General features: G+C 52.7%; 1 protein-coding gene across 1 annotated transcript in view; it reads left to right on the top strand.

Moving 5' to 3' along the window:
• The window catches only part of LOC116952748 (rho GTPase-activating protein 4-like), a 70,197-nt gene extending 51,961 nt beyond the window's left edge, over positions 1–18,236 (top strand). The window contains exons 16-23 of the mRNA XM_032972357.2: positions 4,459–4,596; positions 6,402–6,507; positions 7,323–7,541; positions 8,759–9,055; positions 9,336–9,582; positions 11,151–11,373; positions 13,567–13,661; positions 14,198–18,236. Coding sequence (XP_032828248.2) covers positions 4,459–4,596; positions 6,402–6,507; positions 7,323–7,541; positions 8,759–9,055; positions 9,336–9,582; positions 11,151–11,373; positions 13,567–13,661; positions 14,198–14,917 — 2,045 coding nt within the window. The 3' untranslated portion in view covers positions 14,918–18,236. The remainder of the gene's footprint in view (positions 1–4,458; positions 4,597–6,401; positions 6,508–7,322; positions 7,542–8,758; positions 9,056–9,335; positions 9,583–11,150; positions 11,374–13,566; positions 13,662–14,197) is intronic.
• Positions 18,237–23,223: the final 4,987 nt, after the last annotated feature.

The raw sequence follows: 23,223 nt of genomic DNA, 5'->3' as shown, positions 1-23,223 counted from the left end.
CGCTGCTGCGCGCTCTCTCTTGCTCCGTCTCTCTCCCTGGTTGATTGCCTGACGCTGAGAATAACTTTTCAGCGATACTCTGTCGAACTCAGCACAGAGCATCCTCTCGCCCCTCTTCTCTGCGATGCACCACACGCATTGTCGATCTCGAGGCCATGCCTCGGAGCTGGCTTGCTGTCCTCTTCTGAGCTGCTGTGTGTCTTCTTGTCGAGCTGATGGTCGCCGTCTTCTGCCGCTGGTAGCTGGGATGATTCAATGCTGGCGTGTCTCTCTTTTTATGCCAAAATTTCTCCCTCTGACTCGCCTTCTCACAAAGGACCGGATCTCTCTTTGATCTCGCTCTGTTGTAGTAGTGTTTCCATCGTGGTGTTTGATTTTTATTTTTAAGAGGAGATGCCCTCTGCCTGCGTATGCAAATTCTTATCACGTGCTGCTGGAAGACAAAGGTGGCTGGGAGGCTCTCTTTCTCTCTGGAGTACATTTATCTTGAACACGTGATCGACCTTCCTCGCCTCATCTCTTCTGGCTGGCCCTCGGTTTAACACTGCATCATTATTATTTTGGTTTATGTTTCCCAAGATTTGTGATCTAACATTGTCATCATTAGATGTTACCTCCGGTATTTCAAGGGTTTTATTAACTTTTGCTCCCTGTCTGCATCCAGGGAGCCGTTTTTTTTTATTCTCGAGGTCAGAGATATCCCAAGGCTGGAGATATAACCAAGCCCTCACTTTCTTGACTGCCAGAATTCACATTCCTTGGTTTTTGTAAGGTCACGTAAATGGCAAGATGCAATATAATTTAAAGTGAATAACGTTAGCATTAATATTATGTATGAGAAGTAATAACCCGCTATGTAGATTGTCTGTTTTTTTTTCGTAGTGGGTGTGTAGATTCCTATAATGTCAGCTTATTCTTGTTGCTGAGTGTTTCTTGGACTTCTGTTAATTAAAATAACCCAAAACTTTTCTGCCCGGTTTCGTCTGATGTGTGTTTGATCTATTTTATTATGGTGATGAGACGTCTCCTCAAGGCCTGGCCCCTTCCTTCGTAGTCGGGTATTGCCTTGTCTATCCCGGTGGGAGTTGTGATCTCTCCCTTTGTGGTTTTATTGCTACCCCATGTGGCTAGGAGACAAGGTTGCCGGTAGGTTTCCTCTATGGAATTTTTTTTGGTCACGTGATCAAGCCATCTTTGATGTGTCGCCTGGGTGACCCTTGGCTTAACTTTAATAACCATGATTTGAATTTTGATTTAAAGCTTTCGTGACTGCAGGGATTCATTTCGTGGTTCTTTCGGTAAAGTCACGTAGATGGCAAGAGGTCATAGAATGTAGTATTAATATGACATGTATGAGGAGTCATAACCCACTAGGGAGATTATAGTCTGGTGTTTTTTGTGAGCGTGTGGATTCTTTATGATGTCGACTCATTTGTTGCTAAGTTCTGAATTTTAACCGTTGTATTAATAGCAACGAAGGGGAAAATTATTTTAGAATTCGCCTGTGAGTGGCGCCTTATTGTCTCTGAGCTCAAAGAGGGGGTCTTTGAAGCTTTGAATTCCCCTCCAGCTTCATTAGTAATTCCCCCCCCCCCTTTCCTCTTTGTTTTGGTTTTATTACTTTTTATTGCTTATCTCCGGGCGGCTTGTTGTGTGTGAGGGGAGGGGGTTGTTCATCTCACCCCCTCTTTGCCCAAAGTGATACCACGATTGAAAAAAAAAATCGGCAAAATCGTTATTAATATCAATTTTGGAAAAAGGCCTATATGTACAACAATGGGGAACGGTTAGTGTGCTGCGCTATGAACCCGGCGACACGAGTTCGATTCCCGCTCACGGCCAGCACCAGTGACGATTATCTGAACCGGTCCTGGGCCTCCCCTAGGTTGACTCAGCCTCAAATGAGTACCTGTTGCGGTGTGTAAACATTCCCACTCGGGAGACAAAGGTGACCGGGCGTGGTGCTGGCCACCCACCCCCTCGTGTGCCGTGCCGGCCTTCATAAGTACCACTCGCTATACGTGGGATCTTTGTCTTTGTGTCTCTATATCTGTGTATGTATCTCTCTGTATGTATCTCTGTATATCTGTGTGTATGTATCTTTGTAGGTGTATCTATGTATTTCTGTCTGTGTCTGTGTATTCATCTATGTGTGTTTGTCTGTATATCTCTGTCGGTGTATCTATATTTATGTTTGTATGTATCTGTACCTCTGTATGTACGTATTTGTGTGTGTATCTGTGTATCTCTGTATATATCCGTGTGTATCTATGTATCTCTGTATGTATCTGTGTATGTCTCTATGTATGTACATCTGCGTGAATATGTATGTATCTCTTTATCTATATATATGTGTGTGTATATCTATGTGTGTATCTGTGTATGTATTTATGTATCTGTGTGTATGTGGGTGTACATTCAGTACCCCATTCAAACCCACAGTGGCCTGGTCTTAGCTCGCTTATGAACGTTGCAAACGAGAATTTCATCATTGCTTGCAGCTGGGGTTGGCATCATCTCTCACTCCTGATGTCCAGGGGAAATGGGCAGAGAATGAGGAGGCTTACCCCAGCCTTCGCTCGGAGGTTTGGAGAGCCGTGAGGCACTGCAAGGATGGGTAGTGGTCTCGGGTTACTGAGGAGATGGAGTCTGCCTCAATAGCCCGCAATCACAACTATGTAACTCCATGAAAAAAAAAAATTGCAGCCCGACACCTATCACCATCATTAGGGAAAAGAAAGGTGATCCGATCTCCGACCCCCAAGAACAGGTTTGCAGATGTTTTGACCATTTCTGTGAGGTTTTAGAGGAGGGGAAATCGCCCCCATGATGAACACTTCATGGGGAGAAGTGAGGATGTCCCTGCTGAGGCTGTCGTGTCTTAAATATTGAAATAAATAGTCACCCCCTGTGAGTAGTTAGCTGAAGTGCCATCTGTTGAGGAAGTACTGAGGGCGATCCAGAGTCTTAGACCAAGAAAAGCACCGGGCAGAGATGATCTCCCAAAGTGAAATGCTGAGGGAGTGTGGCATTTGTGCGCAGACTGCCCTATATGACATCATAATAACAGTCTGGACCATTGGACGGGTTCTGCAGGATTGCAAGGGTGCCCTGATGGTCGCCCTCTTTAAGAAGGGGGACTGCACAGACTGTAACAACTACAGGGACATCTCCCTCAGTGTGCTGGGAAAGGTCCTGGCAAGGTTATTCAACATTGTCTTGCCAGGCACGCTGAGGAGAGGTTTGTGGTTCCAGGAAAGGGCGGTTCTTCACAGATGCCATATTTTCTGTCCGTCTGCTACAGCAGAGGTTTAGCGAATTTTAACAGGACCTACACCTCTACTTTATTGACCTGGTCAAGGCCTTTGATGCCATCAATAGGCCTGGGCTCTGGGTTGTTCGATCGATGCCCGGGTGCAGTCAAGAGATGGCTCCCTATTTGTCAACCATTGTTACGTATGCTGATGATCTGGTGATTGCTGCTAACTCAGAGGAGGAGTTGGAGGCGTTGCTACTGAACCTGGAGACTGCCACTAAGAGGCTCACCTCCCCACCAAAGATAAGCACCTGCTTGGGTATATTGTGCCACCAAACACTCCACCCTCACAATTCCCAATTGGTGATTGGGCAGTTGTAGAGAAAGTGGAGAGTTTTCCAAACCTGGGCAGTGTGCTCATGGCCGGCTCTAGTTTGACAGCAGAGGTCTTACGCCGAATCAGCCGAGCGGCATTATATTTTCATCGGCTGCGTAACGCTGCTGTGTGGAAGCTGCCTGGCGGGTGCAGGAAAGAGTGCCATTGGATCTCACCGATGGCACTTTATGCAAATCTTTCAAGGATTTGTAAGCTCCTCAAACAATCCAGTGTGGTTAAACTCAGGATGGATCGTAGGCAAGCCAGCCTAAATGTTCCATTAGGGGGGTCCACGTTTTGCAGCATAGAGAAGGGAGGGCATGATCGTGGCCGAAAATCCACAAAGCTTCGTGTGGAGCGACAGATCAGGTAGCTTTTGTTTAGCCACATAGAGGCTAAATAGGCACGGCATGGGATAGAGAGATCGAGTGATGTGGTAAAGGAGGATGTGGAGCTGAGTGGACTTTGTGATGACTTGTACCAGTGATGTTAAGATTGGCCTTTGTGGAGGAGGCTCGTGAAGGATGCTGCTACTGTGCCGTTGGAGGCAGTCGCCCTCCAGCAACAATGGAGGGCAGAGGAGCGATGCTCACAACAATGAACAGAGCGCCGAGTGGCTAAAGCACAGAAAGTTGGCACAGAAGGGGGCACAGGTGGTGCATAGTACCTGGGTCTGTCCCGTGACCTGCTGTGAGCGGGAGTTCGACCCTTCACGTGGCCTTAACGCGCACATAGCCTGGCACAAGCGTCGTGGTGACGCCACCGCCACTGAGTGTTAAATGGCGGCCGTCGTTGTTGTGTCTGTGCATGTGCGCGAGCGCCGTAGGTGAAGATCCGCTGCTGGACGAGTCCGGCTGTGGGGACGTCAACTCGGTGGCGTGCGTCCTCAAGCTCTACTTCCGCGAGCTGCGCACCCCCCTCTTCCCTGCAGCCGCCTTCTCACACCTCCTCCTCGCCTGCTCCGGTCAGAGAGGCCTCTACCCACCCACTCCTCCACCCGCCCACTCGCATCCACCACCCACCCTCGCCTCCACCCGCCCTCACCTCCACCCGCCCTCGCCTCCACCCGCCCACCCTCACCTCCACCCGCCAAAGCCTCCACCCGCCCACCCTTACCTCCACCCGCTCACTCGCACCTCCACCCACCCACTCCTCCACCCGCCCACTCGCACCTCCACCCGCTCACTCGCACCTCCACCCACCCACCCACTCGCACCTCCACCCACCCACCCACTCGCACCTCCACTCACCCACCCACCCATCCTCACCTCCACCCACCCACCCTCACCTCCGCAAGGGTGGGAAAAACCCGATGTTTTTGCCCGACAAATCGGGTTATTCGTTTTAATGGAATTAAACCCGATTTTGCCGATTAAAACCTGGTTTTATTATCGGCGTCTCGTGCACACTTCAATCCTGCTCCTCGTCGTCGTCCGCCGCCGCGTCGTCGTCGTCGCTTTTGCTGCTGGACTCGGTGTTGTCGCCGTCATCGGGTAGCCTTAGAACGTGTTGAGGTTCGACTTAATGAAGACGAGCTTCTCGACTGTGTTGGGCGCCAGGCTGTTCCTCAACTTGAAATGGATAAATCCCATCGTCGAGAAGTTTCGCTCAGACGCAGCGGTCGATGGGGCCATGCTGAACAGTTTGATGGCGATCTTCTGGAGCGCAGGATAGTCGCTGCCGTCGGTCAGCCATCACTCTAGCGGAGTCTTCCTCCGCTTGGCCAGGAGCTGAAAGCTAATGGGTGCGTGTGACTGATATCCCGACTTAACTTTAATAAAACCAAATAAAACCGGATTTGGGCAGGATCCAGATGCTCCGGTTTTATATAAAAAACGATTAATTCCCGAATGAATAAAACCGGGCCATGCCAGCCTTGCACCTCCACCCGCCCCCTATCACCCTCGCCCCTCACCATCCCTCATCATCACCCTCCACCACCCCACCATCCACCACCACCCACCATCCCATACCCACCTACCCACCATCCTAGACCATCACTCCCACCACCCACCACCACCCACCATGCCCCACCATCCCCCACCCACCTCCCCCCCCACGCTCCCCCCCCCACACGCTCCACCATTGTGCGACTGTTTTACCTGTGACTGTCAGCATGATCGTGTCACTGTGGAGGAGGCTCGTGAAGGACGCTGCTACTGGGCAATTGGAAGCATTCGCCCTCCAGCAACAACGGAGGGCAGAGGAGTGATGCTCCCGATAATGAGCGGAGCGCCGGGCAGCTAAAGCGCAGCGAGTTCGCACAGTGGGGGGGGGGGGGGGCACAGGTGGTGCTTCTTCCTTTCATCTTAGTCAGCCTATCCATAGCGCCTGCGTTTGTCCCGTGACCTCCTGCCAGCAGCGAGCCTCTGACACTTTACGTGGCCTCCGTGGGTGGGTTGGTGGATGGGTGGGTAAGTGGGTAGGTCAGTCAGTCGGTGCGTTGGTGGATGGGTAGGTGGGTCGGTTGGTCGATGTCTGGGTGGGTGAGCGGGCGGGCGGGCGGGTGGGTCGGTCGATGGGTGGGTGGGTGAGCGGGCTGTCGGGTGGGTGGGGGGTGAACGGGCGGGCGGGTGGGTGGGTCGGTCGGTGGGTTGCTCGGTTGGTCAGTCGGTCGGTCGGTGGGTCAGTGGGTTCGGCCGCTTGCCAGTCAACCAGGAATCCAGCTAGCCAGCAAAACTTTGTACCTAACACAAAGCAGTATGTGTGACTGTTGGGAGTGACGCCCATGCGTGCGTGGCCGTGTCCGCTGGCCCCGTGCGTGTCCAGGCGCCGAGGGCCCACTGGAGGGGGCGGTGCGGATCCGCTCCGTGATGCAGGAGTTGCCACCGCCTGTCGCCGTGGTCCTCCGCTTCCTCTTCGCCTTCCTCCACCAGTGAGCGCCCTGCCCTCGGCACATGCTGCCAAAATCGCTGTTTTTATCCGCACCCCCACCCTCCCCCTGCATGCGAGCGCTGTCTGCCGGCGGCCATCTTTAGACACCGGCGGCCATATTTAAACCCCGCGGCCATATTTAAACACCGGTGGCCATCTTTAGACACAGGCGGCCATTGTTATACACTGGCAGCCATATTCAGACACCGGTGGCCATCTTTGGACATTTGGTGGCCATCTTTAGACACCAGTGGCAGGTCCAGCTTACCGCGTGGGACGGTTTGCCCCCCGGTCTCGTGCGGTAGACAGGGGGAACATTGGGTTGCGCGCATTACGAGACGCACCCGTGATGTGCAACTTCCCGACCATGCCCGATTGGCGCCACTGCCACCACTGCCACTACCGCTATCACCGTCTCGACGGTTCCCTATCAGCGCCACCACCACCACCACCACCGCTATCACCACCACCGCCACTACCGCTGTCACCTCCCCAACGGTGCCCGATGGGTGCCGGGTGCCATCGCCACCATCACCATCACAACTATCACCTCTATCACTGCACCAGCTGTGTCTGATCGGCGCCACTGGCACCTCCACCATCACCATAACAGTTATTAGCACCCTGACAGTGCCTGATTGGCGCCATCACCACCACCACCACCGCTTCCACCACCACGATCACCCCCTTCGAGTGCCCGCTCGGCGCCATCACCACCACTGCTATCACCGATCGGTGCCGCCGCCACCAACATCACCGATTGTTTTGATTGCCGACCTTCTCTACCCTCCCCTCCCACACCGTGTGCCACCTCAGCCTGGCACAGCTGAGCGACGAGAACCTGATGGACGCCTACAACCTGGCCGTGTGCTTCGGCCCCACGCTGCTGCCAGCGCCGCCCGCCTACGACGAGGCGTCGGTGACGGCGCGCGTCCACGAGGCGTGCAGAGCCATGATCGCGCTTGGCGGCGCAGCCTTCCCCGGGCCACGCCGCCTGCCGGGACCCCTCTACGAGACGTGCATGGGCCTGGAGCGGTGCGCACCCGCCACGGCCACCGCGATGATGATCACGACGGCAACGATGATGACGATGATGACGACGATAATGGCGATGATGACGACGATGATGATGACGATGATGATGACGACGATGGCAATGATGATGACGATGATGACGACGATAATGGCGATGATGACGACGATGATGATGACGACGATGATGATGACGACGATGGCAATGATGATGACGATGATGACGATGATAATGGCGATGATGACGACGATAATGGCGATGATGACGACGATGATGATGACGACGATGATGATGACGACGATGGCAATGATGATGACGATGCTGACCACTCGAGAATTCTTCCGGCTCAATCGCTCGTGTGCTTGGCCGGTACCGGACCGGGGGAGGAGTGGTGGCGCAGCGGTCAGTGCTCACGACCACCGCTACTGGCACCACCACTACCACTGCCATCACCACTACTACCACCACCACTACTACCACGACTGTCACCACCGCCACTACCACCACACCGCCATTACCACCACTACTACCACCACTACCGCTGCCACCACCACTACCGCCACCACCATTACTACCACCACCACCACCACGACTGTCACCACCGCCACTACTACCACATCGCCACTACCGCCACACCCCCATTACCACCACCACTACCACCACTAACGCTGCCACCACCACTACCGCCACCACCAGCATCACTACCACCATAACCACTGCCACCACCACCGCCAACCTCCACCACCACCACACCACCACCGCCACTACCACCACCACTGGCCACAGTCACCGCCACCACAACCACTTCCGCCACGACTACCACTGCCACCACCACTGCTACTGCGACCAACACCACCGGGCAGGGACGATTGAATTTGTTTGACCGTGTCAGGGGGTGGAGGGCTTCACAGCAAACAACGTGGCCGTATCATTACCTGGCCTCGGCCATGCACACATCGGCAATGTTTCTTGAAAGCGGCGTGTGGCAGCAGCAACCGCTTGCTCCTGGCTCTCCCCTAGGTCGACTCGGCCTAAAATGACGGGGTGAGACAAAGGCGGCCGGGCGAGAGATCGCGGTTGTTTTTTTTTTCCAGGCCACACCAACCGACACCACCACCACCGTCGCGTCGGCTCTGTTGACACCACTTGCCCCACGGCGCCATCCGTCCGGCGCGGGCTACCTGGGGGACCTTTGCCTGTACGTGTGTGCGTCTCACAGCGATGGTCAGGACGCGTACAGCGAGGCGAGCACGGTGGACGAGGAGGAGGAAGTGGAGGAGGTGGAGGAGGTGGGAGAGGTGGGCGATGGTGACGATGGCGATGAGGAGGAGAACGCGGCGGCGGTGATGGACGATGAGGAGGAGGAGCGGGCGAGCGGCCGCGGTTCTTCCCTGCCGGGCCGGCACGCCGCCGCCACCTCGGGTGGCGCCGCGCTGGGCTGGTGGCGCGAGTGGGCACCACGCGGTCCCACCGCGGGCGGCGTGGTGCCCGCAACGCTCGTGGAGATGAATCACGGGTGGGTGAGCTCGGGGGGGGGGGGGGGCGGTTGAGCCGGGTTCCACCGGGGACAGCCGCTGCTGTGTGTGGGTCCTGCAAGTGCCTTCATCCACCGGTGTCCACAGCCGCCCTGTGTGCTTCACCCGCACATCCACTCTTCCTTACGCCCGCCCCCCTCTCACGTTCACCCCCCCTCGTTTACCCCCCCTCGTCCCCCCCCTCTATCACCCCACCCCCCGTTCCCCCCCTCTTGACCCCCCTCCCCCCTCTCGTCCCCCCTTCTCGTTCCCTCCCACCAGGCACGGCCCAGCCAGTGAACCGGTGACCCTGCAGAGGCCCTGGGTGGTGGAAGTTGGGGGGCCCGGGGTGGGGGCCCCACGGGAGGCCGGGCCCTGGCTGCCCCGCACGGAGCCGGCCCCCTCGGCCGCACGAGGGGGGGCGGCACGGGTGTGGGGGGCGGGGGGCGCGGGGGGAGGGCCCACGAGGGGGGTCACCGAGGAGGATGAGCCGCGGCTCACGCCGAGACAACGGTCGCCGCGTCGCTTCGTAGGCCGCTCACTCACTCACTCACTCGCTCGCTCACTCGTTAGCTCACTCACTCACTTACTCACTCACTCGTTAGCTCACTCACTCACTGGCTCACTCACTCACTCACTCGTTAGCTCACTCACTCACTGGCTCACTCACTCGCTCACTCACTCACTGGCTCACTCACTCGCTCACTCACTCGTTAGCTCACTCACTCTCCCCCTTGCTCACTCACTCACTCACTCGTTAGCTCACTCATTCGCTCACTCACTCGCTCACTCACTCACTCGCCCCCTTGCTCACTCACTCGTTAGCTCACTCGCTCGCTCACTCACTCGCTCACTCACTCGCCCCTTGCTCACTCACTCGTTAGCTCACTCACTCACTGCTCACGCACTCGCTCACTCGCCCCCTTGCTCACTCACTCGTTAGCTCACTCACTCACTGGCTCACTCACTCGCTCACTCACTCACTCGTTGGCTCACTCACTCGCTGGATCACTTGTTCGCTCACTCACTGGCTCACTCACTCGCTCACCCACTCACTCGCTCACTTGTTCACTCACTCGTTAGCTCACTCACTCGCTGACTCCCTCACTCGTTGGCTCACTCACTCGCTGGATCACTTGTTCGCTCACTCACTGGCTCACTCACTCGCTAGCTCACTCGCTCACCCACTCACTCGCTCACTTGTTCACTCACTCCCTCACTCGCTGGCTCAGTCACTCCCTGACTCACTTGTTCACTCACTCGCTGGATCACTTGTTCGCTCACTACCTGGCTTACTTGTTCACTCACTCACGGGCTCACTAACTTGCTGGCTCACTTGCTCACGCACTTGCTGGGTCGATCACTCAATTTGCTCACTCATTCACACGTTGGCTCACACATACTGGCTATGGTGGCAAAGTGGTGACACACCTTACAGCAGGAAGGAGCCTGGGTTCGATTCCCGACTCGGGCGCCTTGCTGAGTGGAGTGTGTATGTGTTATCCCTGTTCTACAGAGTCTGAGTGTGTGAGCGCCTGTGTGTGTGGGGAGCGGTGGTGTAGCGGTTAGGCCGCTGCGCTACGAACCCGGCCACCCGAATTCGTTTCCTGCTCACGCCCTATACAAGTGACGAATAACTGAATCTGTCCTGGGCCTCCCCTAGGTCGACTCGGCCTCAAATGGGTACCCGGTGCATTGTGTAATAAACATCGCCAGGTCCCTTAATAGTTCAGTGGGCCTTACCTTAATATAACATTTTTTGGGGGTTAGATCGCGACCAATTGGTAGGGTGGTGTCACGCAAACAAAACGTGACAATTAGTTACCAGTTCAGCACTAATCGGTTGTGTTGGAGAGTAAAACCCACGACAACATTTACAATTCGAGTAACCGTGACGTTTCGCCAGGTAATTACAACCGCCACCAGCACGATCGCTCACCGCCTGGTGATGATGCTGGTGGCCTTCAACAGAGGTAATGGCGCCACCCGTGAGCCTCACCTGGGTAAAAAAAATATATATAGTTTGTAAAGTTGAGTTGACTGCGAGTGGTGAGACGCGTGGGGGTTCGTCCTCTTGCCATCGCCGTTACCTCCCAGGGTGGTGGCACTGCGCCGGGCCTCGGTGGCCACCCTGCGGGCAGGAACGGGGGCAGCTTTGGTACGGCGGGTGGCGCCGCGGTGGCGCTCGGTTTGGTGGGGCCTGTGAATGGTGGCACCGCCACCAACACCACCACCACCAACACTACCACCACCGCCGCCACCAACAGCATCAGCAGCGGCAATGTCTACCCACACAGGACTCCATGCCTGTCGGTTCCAGGTGATTATTCACATGGTTGGCTACGTTATGGCGCGGATAGAAGTTCAACACCCGTGCACGTTGAGGGTCACCTCAGCGTTGCTCAACATTCTTAATATGCAAAGATCCAGAACCCTGATGTTACACTAACTCCCTAATGCTGTCATTAAAAATCATGGGCGGGTGACGTAACTCCACATGGAGTGCCCCTTCATTCATAATCATAAGCGGGGAACGTCACTCCACATGGAGCATCCCCCTCAATAATCATTCCTGGATGTTTTAATCGAAAATAAACCATATGGCTCAATGGGATGCCTACCTAAAACCTGACTCCCACCACCATCCATCCCAGAAGAATTCCCTCATCAAAACTCTACACTATAGAGCTCAATGTATCTCCGAACATGAACACCTAACCAGTGAACCTTAACACGTACACCAAGCTCTCAAGATGAATGCATATTCAGACTACACAATCCGTAAAGCTATCACCTCAATCATTGGGAAAGAACCATCTGAGAACCCAATCAAAACCATCACCTTGCCATATATAGCAGGGGTCACTAAAAAATATTTCCAAAATCATGAGCAAACACAAGATCCAGGTTCGATTTAACACAGTACATAAAATTCGTGATCTGATCCCATCTGTGAAGGATGTGATCCCTGACATGCAATACCCCGGTGTCTACAAACTAAGCTGTGTTTGCGGCAGTTGTTACATTGGGGAAACTAAGTGACATGTCTCAGACCGTGTTCGTGAACATAAGGCAGATCTGAAACATGGTAAGACCAATACCTTGACCATAGCTGATCATTGTTTTAATGTGGTGGGCTCACACGAAATTTATTTTTTCTAAGACGAAGGTACTTTGCAAGCCCACTGGCTATCAACAAAGATTCGTTCATGAAGCCATCCATACATACAGACACAATTTCAACCGAGTAAATGGGTACAAACTGAGCAATCGTTGGAAGGACGTTATCAACCAGTTTAAGTCACAATTGGCAATGATGTTCCCATCCTACCACCTTCCGATGTTAGTTGTGCTTTATGCCCATTTCAAACTTGCGCTGTCAGTCACTTCACACGCCGACCCCTTGGCTGCGCCTCTGCAATCTCCCATTAACATGCTAATCTCCCATTAACATGCTAATCTCTCTTTAATATGCCAATCTCTCTTTAACATGCTAATCTCCCATTAACATGCTAATCTGTCTTTAACATGCTAATCTCTCTTTAACATGCAATCTCTCTTTAACATGCTAATCTCTCTTTAACATGCTAATCTCTCTTCAACATGCTAATCTCTCTTTAACATGATAATCTCCCATTAACATGCTAATCTCCCATTGACATGCTAATCTCTCTTTAACATGCTAATCTCTCTTTAACATGCTAATCTCTCTTTAACATGCTAATCTCTCTTTAACATGCCGATCTCTCTTTAACATGCTAATCTCTCTTTAACATGCTAATCTCTCTTTAACATGCTAATCTCTCTTTAACATACCTAATTTTCATACTCTTTGGGTCTTTCGGTAAAGTCACGAAAATAGAAAAACAATGCTAATTTTCACCTGGCAGCCCTCTGATTGGTGGAAAACCAACCACCGTCGGGTTGGCTACCCACCACTTACATTATCAGTGGCTGCTGACATTTGGACTACGCCCATTTCAAACCCTTATATACAGTTTCCCTTGGAAGCTAGCCCCCCTTTTCCTGAAGACGACCGCTTGTGTTGCGATCGAAACATCGTAGTTTTTTGTTATTTTCTTTGAACCTATCTACGTGACTTTACTGAAAGACCCAAGAATATGAATTCCTGCAGTCAAGAAAGCTTTAAGTCAAGATGGGTAACTTGTTCTCCGCACTGCTATACTTATTTATCCTATGGAGCTCTCACAACCCAGCTACTCACTCACTCACTGCCTTTCCTCTCCAGGTGTAACTCCCCCCCTCCCACCAAGTGCTCTTCCTCCCCTTAGTAGTCTCCTTTGTAGTCTCCATCGCCTACGCAGTTTGTTCACTTTCATTTCGAAGTCCAAAACGCCAAGGGCACCGCCAACGAGCGGAACTGTTGAAGGTGTGAGTAGAGCAACGTTGAGCGAGGTTGTTGTTGTAACAACAGCAACAACTTCCCCTAAACATTGTTGTTGGGGGTGAGGGTGCCTTGTCTCATGCGCTCGCCCACTCTGCCATCTCTCAGGGGGCGGCCATGATGGGGGAGGTGGCAGTCACACGAGGCCGCTCCTCCGGCGAGGCGGAGCGGAGGGCTACGGAGACGAAGACCCCTTCACGCCGGTGCCACGCTCACCGCCCGTGCCACGCTCACCACCCGTGCCACGCTCACCGCCTGTGCCACGCTCACCGCAATTCACTAAAACACTTCCCCATCATAATCGCCACGATATCAACCACAACAACCGCCACCACATTCACCACAGCTGACCACAACACTCCTTAAAACATTCAACATAATACTCACCATCGCACTCCCTGTGGTCGCGTGGATTTTTCTCCGGGTCACCCGGTTTTTGACTGCAGCTATAAATTACGACGTGATAATGATAAGTCGCCACTTCATTGAGCTGGTCACTTCTGAAAAAGAGCTAGACAGCTCAGTGGGGCCTTACACCTGGGTAAAATGACAAAATATAGGTTTTAGCGTCACACTCGGGTGCGATGCTTGTCTAGACGCTCCGTATGACAGAGGCCATACCGTCGGCTTGCAGCAAGGGATTGCTGGGCTAGAGAGTGGAGGGAGGGGGTGAAGGCTGATTCATCCAATAGTGGATAAGGCACGACTGGCCATGACCATAGATGCCTGCATTCCGTAGGAGATCGAGGCGGCGCTCCACACCGCTCTGCACGAACTCCAGGAGATGGAGCGCCAGGGATCGGCGGAGCGAGCTCCCGACCTCGTGCTGGACACATTCCCTGGCAGCCCATCACCGGCACCACCACCGTCATCATCACCGGCACCACCACCATCATCATCACCGTCATCGCCACCGCCATCATCATCACCACCACAGCAACAGCAGCAGCAGCCATCACCATCATCGCTATCACCGCCGATACCCACCCACCACCACCATCAACGCCACCTCTGTCAACCGTGCCGCCACCATAACCACCACCGCCATGACATCACTGCCAGCTGGAGCTCCGGCGTCCGCCCGCCGTGGCCGTCGACCACTCACAGCCTCCCGGCGACGCCCGTGGGCCGCCGCCACCGGCTGGCCTCCTCCTCCTCCCCGCCGCTGCCGCCGCCCGGGAACAGCTTCCGCGCGGGCCTCTCGCTGGGGAAGACCGCCGGAGGGCCAGGCGGCGCGAGGGCCGCGGCCGGAAGACTGCCACCCGCCATCCGGCCCAAGCCTGCGGGCCTAGCTCAGGCTTCTGCCACCGCCACTGCCGCTGCCGTCCCTCCAGCTGTCGCGCGGGTCAGGCAGCCCGGTCCCACTTGCTGTCCTGCATCTGCCGCTGCGACTGCCGCTACTGCGCTGTCTTCCGCGCACAGCATGGGGAGCATTGCGGAGCGGCACTGTGCGGTCTAAATCCCGAATCTGATTTTGGATATAGATATAGCCAGAGCGAATTTCCCTCAAGGAGGCGGATGTTGCACTGCGGAAACGGCGACGCGGAGTGGAGTGGCGGAGCTGGCAGGGGAACGCGCCACTTGCGAGCTGTTGAGGAATGCGTGACAGCGATAGAGGGGTACTACGTCATTATCGTCGTCACAATCCATGGGGCAGATAGCCCATCGGAAGTGTCCACTGCACATTTCGTAATTTGTTGTTTCCACTCTCCTCTTTCTGTGTCCTAGTGCCAATACGCGTTAAGTAGTGGCCCCCATCTTTCTGGCACCACATCTATTCATGATGTCGTCGTCAAACTATTCTCTGTTAGCGCTTCCTCTCTTTCCGGTTCTTTCCATTTTCCCGAACAACAACAACTATACATACTACTATATACTACACAACTATACACTTTTAATTTTCCCGTTGTTCTCCATCCCACTACATGTTTGTGTGTGTCCAAATAGTGTCAGTCTCCTTCTTGTCATTGCCTGCCTGCATGCAACATCAGGTTGTCTTCTACATGCAACCATTTTTCTTACTTCTACTTTGCAACCTAATCTAATTTAGATTCAGATATGCAGCCCGTTTTTCTGTAACGCCGCTTGTTGTTGTCATAATGCCAATTGGATATAACGCGATCAAGTGAATGGAACTGCGTCACGCGAGTCGGGATAAGCGGTCGTATGGCTACCTCGGCTTAGGATCACACAAGGTAGTGGGATGCTGCTGGATGCTCTTTGAGGCTGCCCACTGCATGCCTCCGTCTTTGTTCAGCCTGCGTACGCATCTCACGCGTTATCGCAGACTGCGCCTTACCCTATATGGTAGAACCCATTTTAATGACAGTAATTGGTTCCACGAAATCGGCCGTTAAGTGATTTGGTCGTTGAACAAGTATAGGAAATACATGTTAACGGCTTAATTCGTTCAGATAGCATCGAAAGTTACCCTGTTTCACCCAAGAAACGTACTTTATATTTAAACAATGGATATTAATACGTAAATATACTAACCACATTTTAAACACATCAAAAGAAACTTGGTTAATCAATGCATTCATATTTACTGTACCTGCAACAGCCCGTCGTTAACAGAGGAATTGTCGCTAAGTGAACACATTGGGCTCTATGGAGGCAATACACTACGATACACTAGACTATACACGACACTACTATACACTACACTATACACTACATTACTATCAACTACACTACTATACACTACACTACTACACACTACGCTATACAGTACACTACTATACACTACACTACTATAGACTACACTATACACTACATTACTATCAACTACACTACTATACACTACACTACTACACTATACACTACGCTATACAGTACACTGCTGTATACTACACATTGGGCTCTATGGAGGCCCGTCATCAAGTGATCAGTCGTTAACAGGGATGATCGTTAAGAGGGGTTCTACTCTACACTACTATACACTTCACTACTATACACTTCACTACTATACACTACACTATACACTACACTACTATACACTTCACTACTATACACTACACTATACACTACGCATTGGGCTCTATGGAGGCCCGTTGTTAAGCGATTAGTTGTTCACCGGGGTGGTCATTAAGAGGGGTTCTATTGTATTATATTTGATTCATTATAATGCACATTATTCCATAACGCGGTGTTTTCCAAAAACGCAACTACCAGCGCGTGATAGCAGAACAGGCGGCACCCAGAGAGAACGTCGCTCAGGGAGGCTAACGTAGCTCGACGGAGTCGGCAGGGGCACTCGCCACTGCGAGCTGTCAAGGATCGAGCGACGGCGATAAAGGGGCACTCTGGGGGGTCATTAAAGGGGGTACTCGGGTGGACAGAGAGTAGATGGATGAGGGGAGGGAAAGGGAAGAGGAATGGGCAATGGAGAAGAGGTGAGGATATGAAAAAAATATATACAATATTTTGTATTTTACAATTTTATTTTATTTAACCAGGCAAGGTCCCACTGAGCTATATGCAGCTCTTCTTGAGGAGCGACCTGGCCACAAATGACAGCTTAACGAAGTGGCTTATCGTCATCATCACGTGGACATGTATAGCGGTAGCCGAATACTCTCTAAACGCGCGACGTTGACTCTAAATGCGGAGGGGGAAACAATCGGAGGACCCAGAGAAAAATCTGCGTGACCACGGGGAGAGAGACACGCAGGTGAGGCAATGAACATCTCCTAGCCACCGTGGTCGCCATGCAGTGTGACTCTCCATAGCAGCAGCAGGGTTGGTGGGCGGGCTACATGCTCGGAGGTGGCTCCATGATATCCACTTCCGCTGGCCGCTTCTCATCGTCGGGGGTTGGGCGCGGTCACTGTGAGATGTCCGCGATCGTGGCCGATGCGAAATCTCTCACCTCGGGCGTCACAGCCGCACTCACCGGGTAATAAGAGCGCCACGTTTTTGTGTTACGATGAAGACGATGACGGACTTCTTTCGCACCGTATGCAGCCAACCGTGCTAATTGGAGGTGTGGACGATGGTGACATGTGGATAACGATGCTGACGAGAGAACGGCGACGATGATTACTATATGGACGATGACGATGTAAATAATAATGATGATATTCTTGGTTCTTTCAATAAAGTCTCATAGAGGGGAAACAAAATAATAAAAATATAAATCAATTAAATTCTGATGACGTGTCGACTACAACACAAGCAATCATCATCAGGTATGAAAACCATAGCAAGAAAATTTGAAAAAAGTGGCGGTTATTTTTAACGTTAGCACCACGGAGAGCGATTTGGCAGTTATTCAGATGGACGAGTCCACCTATGTTCGGAAAAGAGGAGGGGGGAGACGAAAATAATGGATGCGGTCTGTTCGGAAAAGAGGAGGGGGGAGACGAAAATAATGGATGCGGTCTGAAAGCCACCGTAAGCGTGAACACTCAATTAAGACCCGAAATGGTTTATAAAATCCTTCCAATGATTTCTAAGCCAGAATCCATCTTCTCGGTTGAAATTGTCTCTGTGTTTGTAAATGTGGATAGCCTCTAACCCAAATCTCTCATGGTAGCCAGATGGCTTGCAGATAACCTCTGTCTTGGAGAAGTCAATTTCATGTGAGCCTACTGAACACAAAGCAGACCTAAAACACGGTAGGACCAACACCTCGGCCGTGGCAGATCACTGTTATAATTCAGTAGGCTGAAATGACATTTCGTTGAGCTTCTATCATTTGTGGTGGCCAGGTCAGAGCTACACAGTAGCTCAGTGGGGCCTTAGATGGTGAAATAAAAAACAGCTTTTGTTTATGATGACCGCTTCCACTCGCAACGTCGCGCTAATGGCCTCACCTTACAAGAGCCGCTCCCCGCTCTTGGAAAGAGAGTGGGCGATGACTCAGAGGCGCCAGGAGGAGACGAGTGGGATGGCAGCAGCAGCAGCCACACGTGGGTCAGCCGGCGCCAACAATTGCCCAAGTTCCGGGGTCCTCCATGTTTCAAGGTGTTATCGGACCATTAGTGACCGTGTTTATACTCGTGGGAGGAATCTGGAGTGCCAAGAGCAAACCCACGCGTGCGAGCTGACAACACTGTATCCCATACAGGGATAGAGTGTTGTCCCCTGTACTGCCTTCTACGACCAGAGTCAGGAGGTATGGCTTCTTGACGCAGATGGAGTTGCGTCCACACGCTGTGCTGTACCGCATTTTACAGAGCTGGGGTACGGCTCCTCCTCGACGCCCACCCACGGGTAGAAGGGAGTGAGTGTGGAACAGATGGAGATTAGTCCACACTCGTTGCTGGACTGCCTGTCTGTTGGCAGAGCCCAGGGGGGGAGTTTGCCAACATTAATGCGGTGATCCACCAACCCCCACTACAGGCAGCCACGTGCAGTGCAATCACCACCAGCAGGACCACCACGACAGCTCGGCAAATTCTACCAAACACCTACACAGCACCACCACCATCACCGCCCGGCTAATTATGTGAAGTCCTCCATGTTTTGAACAAAATGATGGACGTTTATTCAACGTTCAATGAGTCCAGCAACGCACTGCACTTGAGAACCCTGTTTAAATCACAACTCAGCCGATGTGAGTCTATGGGTATCTGTGTGAGTCTACTGGTTTCTGCATGAGTCTCTGGGTCTCTGCGTTAGACTATGGGTCTTCGTTGGAGTCTATGGGTCTCCGCGGAAGTCTGGGGCTCTGTGTGAGTCTAGGAGTCTCTGTGTGAATCAACGGGTCTATGTGTGAGTCTACAGGTATTTGCGTGAGTCTATGAGTCTCTGCGTGAGTCTATGGGTCTCTGCGTGAGTCTACAGGTCTCTGCGTTAGTCTATGGGTCTCTGCGTGAGTCTATGGGTCTCTGCGTGAGTCTACGTGTCTCTGTGTTAACCTGTGGATCTCTAGTTGAGTCTATGGGTCTCTGCGTGAGTTTATGGGTCTCTGTGCGAGTTTGTTGGTCTCTGAATCTGTGGGTCTCCGTGTGAGTATATGGGTATCTGTGTGAGTATATGGGTCTCTGTGTAAGTATATGGCTCTCTGTGCGAATCTGTGGGTCTCTGAGTCTGAGTATCTTTGTGAGGCTATATGCCTCTGTGTGAGTATATGGGTCTCTGTGTGAGTCTATGGGTCTATGTGTGAGTATATGGGTCTCTGTGTGAGTCTATGGGTCTATGTGTGAGTATGTGGGTCTCCGTGTGAGTATATGGGCTTCTGTGTGAGTCTATGGGTCTCTGCGTCTCTCTGTCAGCTAATGAAGCCCGGACTGGAACTCAGGCTCTCAGTGGTTGCTGGCAAAGCGTCTCTGTCTCGGGAATGGAGTGAAACACAACAACACAAACACAACACAAACAACCACACTAAAACAGCAACACAAACTCAACAACACGAACACAATCACTCAAACAAAACACGTAAACATAGCAACACAAACACAACAACACGGGCACAATAGCACACACAACAACACAACAAGAAGAACACAACCACATAAACACAGCAACATAGACACAACACAACAACACAAACACAACACGAACACAACAACACGACCACAACGACACAACACAAATACAACAACAACCACGTAAACGCAGCAACACAAACACAACAACACGAACACAGCAACACAAACACATGATCACAAACACAACAGCACAAAACACAACAGCAACACACAAACAACCACAAAAACACAACACAAACACAACAACACCAATATACAAACAACCACACAAACACAACACAAACAGAATAACGCAAACAAATCCAACACAAACACAATAACAATACCAAAACAAAACAACGTAAAAAGACACGCACCACAACAAAGAAACAATAACAAACAACACAACTTTCAAATATACAACAAAAACACAAGAAAGCACAAAAAACAAAAAATATAAGCTGAAGAACACGTCGCCACAACCCAAACACAATAACACTCCTTGAGACTCGAGAGAGACCCGACGTCATTCGTAACGACAACGCCGTTTATGTTCACATCCATGCACACATTGCACAGCGGTCTCCTCAATGCGACGGAAAGCTGCTCAGCCCCCCACTCAGCCCCCCACTTAGCCCCCCGCTCAGCCCCCCGCTCAGCCCCCCATTTAGCCCCCAATTTAGCCCCCCGCTCAGCCCCCCGCTCAGTCCCCCGCTCAGCCCCCCACTCAGCCCCCAACTTAGCCCCCAACTTAGCCCCCCCCCCCCCCCCGGGGCCTTGCATCCACTCGACACAGCGGGAGCGGTGGCGCAGTGGTTAGCACCTTGCACGCTGCACCCTGCATTGTGTCGTATCCATGAGTTTCGTTGACTCAGCCGATTATTACCAACATTATAGCAAAACTCCATTCGCTGACAGTCGAGACGGCGTCGACGTTCAAACAATGCGAACGATCGTGGGCTCACGTCGATATCGTGGGGACCCAAACGGCTGTGGCCCATCGCTGGACGTCGGATACCGCCTTATCCGCGTTCAGTGAGACGCGTACATTGGAAGTGGGACAGCTTCGGACCCATGGGCTCGACACGAATGCATCTCTCTGAGGCCCCTCGACTTCCAAGTTGGCGCGTATCGAGTTGAACACGTAGCAGCAGCAGCCGCAGGAGGCTTTTGCGACCAATATTATCCACAACACAGGTTTCTGGGTTAGACAGCGTGACTATACATGTGTGTTGATGACCCTATGAAGAACCCAAAGGGGAATGTATATCCCCCTCCCCAGCCTTCGCATTGGCTCACAAGTGACGACATCACATTGACCCCCTCCGATTTAAGACCGAAACAGCAAGAGGATGTCTCCACAACTCCGGCTCTCGCCTGATGATGCTGGTGGTTGTTGTGGTTACCGGCGAGACGTCACGGGTACTCTCCAACACACAACATGTGTGCTGTACTAGTCACCAATTGGCACGTGTTGTTTACATGACACAACCTTTCGAATTGGCCGTGTCGGGCGGTGGCGGGTTTGACGACACATAATCACGCGATCTAACCCAAAACGCTGTCTATTTTGGTTCGTGTCATAGGCAAATTGCATCGCCTCACGTCAGCAACGTCTCTCGCAAGCGATGTTAGGCGATGATGAGACTTATCCATCGTTCATTATGTTGAGATTATTTTTTTCCGGGGCTCACGGCTGCCATGAGTAGCGAACCGCCCGAGCCGGTTTTCAAACAGTTCCACCGTGGAATTCGGGCGCTTGAGTGAATCCGTTTGTTACAAAAACACCAACAACAACAACAACGCCACCACCGACTTCAACAAACTTGACAACCGTATTGCTTCAACTCTCGCGCCAGGAGACTGAATCGGCTTTGGTTATATTCGACGTCCAGCGCGCTGACCACGACACCACCGTGACAAACATCCCATACACTGTGTGTGTCTATATTATATATCTGGTGGATTTATACAGAGCCTTAAACGCACCGGCATCTCAAGGTAATGAGCAAAGAGAGAGAGAGATAAATATATAATATGTAACAGGTACATTACTCGATTGGGATTACACAGCAATCATCATCGCCCCACTCTCCCCCACCGCGCCCCTACTGGCAGACCGATGCCCGCTCACAGCCCCAGGTGCTCAGTCCACTTTGCGCTGCGCAGGGACAGCTGCTACTGGGGGTGCCCCCAGGCAACTGCGTCGAGATGTGAGCGACCCAGCGCATGCGAAGCGCCATCAAGGATGGTCGGCTCGAGGTAACGAAAAAGACAAAGATCTCCCGTGTAGCCTGTAACAGACCATTGGGGGCAAGTGCTGTCAGCAAGATGCACCTATGAAGGCCGACACTGCACACGAGGGGGTGGCCAACACCACGCCCGGCCGTCTTTGTCTCCCGAATGGCGATGTTTTTTCACAACGCACCAGGTACCTAATTGAGGCTGAGTTGATCTAGGGGAGGCCCAGGAGCGGTTCAGCCAATCTAGGGAAGAAATACACAGATCCCCCGTGTAGCCTTAACAGGCTATTGGGGCAAGTCCTGTGAGCGAGCACCTATGAAGGCCAGCACGCACACGAGGGGGTGGGTGACCAGCAACCACGCCCCTCCGCCTTTGTATCCCTAGTGGCAATATTCATATACTGTACCAGGTACCAATTTGAGGCTGAGTCGACCTAGGGGAGGCCCAGGACCGGTTCAGATTATTGTCACCGTGAGCGGGAATGGTCGTCGGGTTCGTAGCGGAGCGCGGTAACCGCTACACCACCGCTCCCCTTGCACCACGGTGACAGTTACCCACACTACACCTGTACAGGTGTAGTGGAGTACAGGTGTGGTGGGGTGTGTGGTGGTGGAGTGTGTGGTGGTGGAGTGTGTGGTGGTGGTGGGGTGTGGTGGTGGAGTGTGTGGTGGTGGAGTGTGTGGTGGTGGGGTGTGTGGTGGTGGGGTGTGTGGTGGTGGAGTGTGTGGTGGTGGTGGGGTGTGGTGGTGGAGTGTGTGGTGGTGGAGTGTGTGGTGGTAGAGTGTGTGGTGGTGGAGTGTGTGGTGGTGGAGTGTGTGGTGGTGGAGTGTGTGGTGGTGGAGTGTGTGGTGGTGGAGTGTGTGGTGGTGGAGTGTGTGGTGGTGGAGTGTGTAGTGGTGCGGTGTGTGGTGGTGGAGTGTGTGGTGGTGGAATGTGTGGTGGTGGTGCAGTGTGTGGTGGTGGTGGAGTGTGTATTGGTGGAGTGTGTGGTGGTGGAGTGTGTGGTGGTGGTGGAGTGTGTGGTGGTGGTGGAGTGTGTGGTGGTGGAGTGTGTGGTGGTGGAGTGTGTAGTGGTGGAGTGTGTGGTGGTGGAGCGTGTGGTGGT

Source organism: Petromyzon marinus, chromosome 48 (assembly GCF_048934315.1).
Source record: "Petromyzon marinus isolate PM22_M1 ecotype Great Lakes invasive population chromosome 48, UKy_Petmar_22M1.pri1.0, whole genome shotgun sequence".
Classification (NCBI taxonomy): domain Eukaryota; kingdom Metazoa; phylum Chordata; class Hyperoartia; order Petromyzontiformes; family Petromyzontidae; genus Petromyzon; species Petromyzon marinus.
The sequence above is the reverse complement of the archived record's forward strand: the minus strand, read 5'-3'. Positions and strand labels throughout refer to the sequence as shown.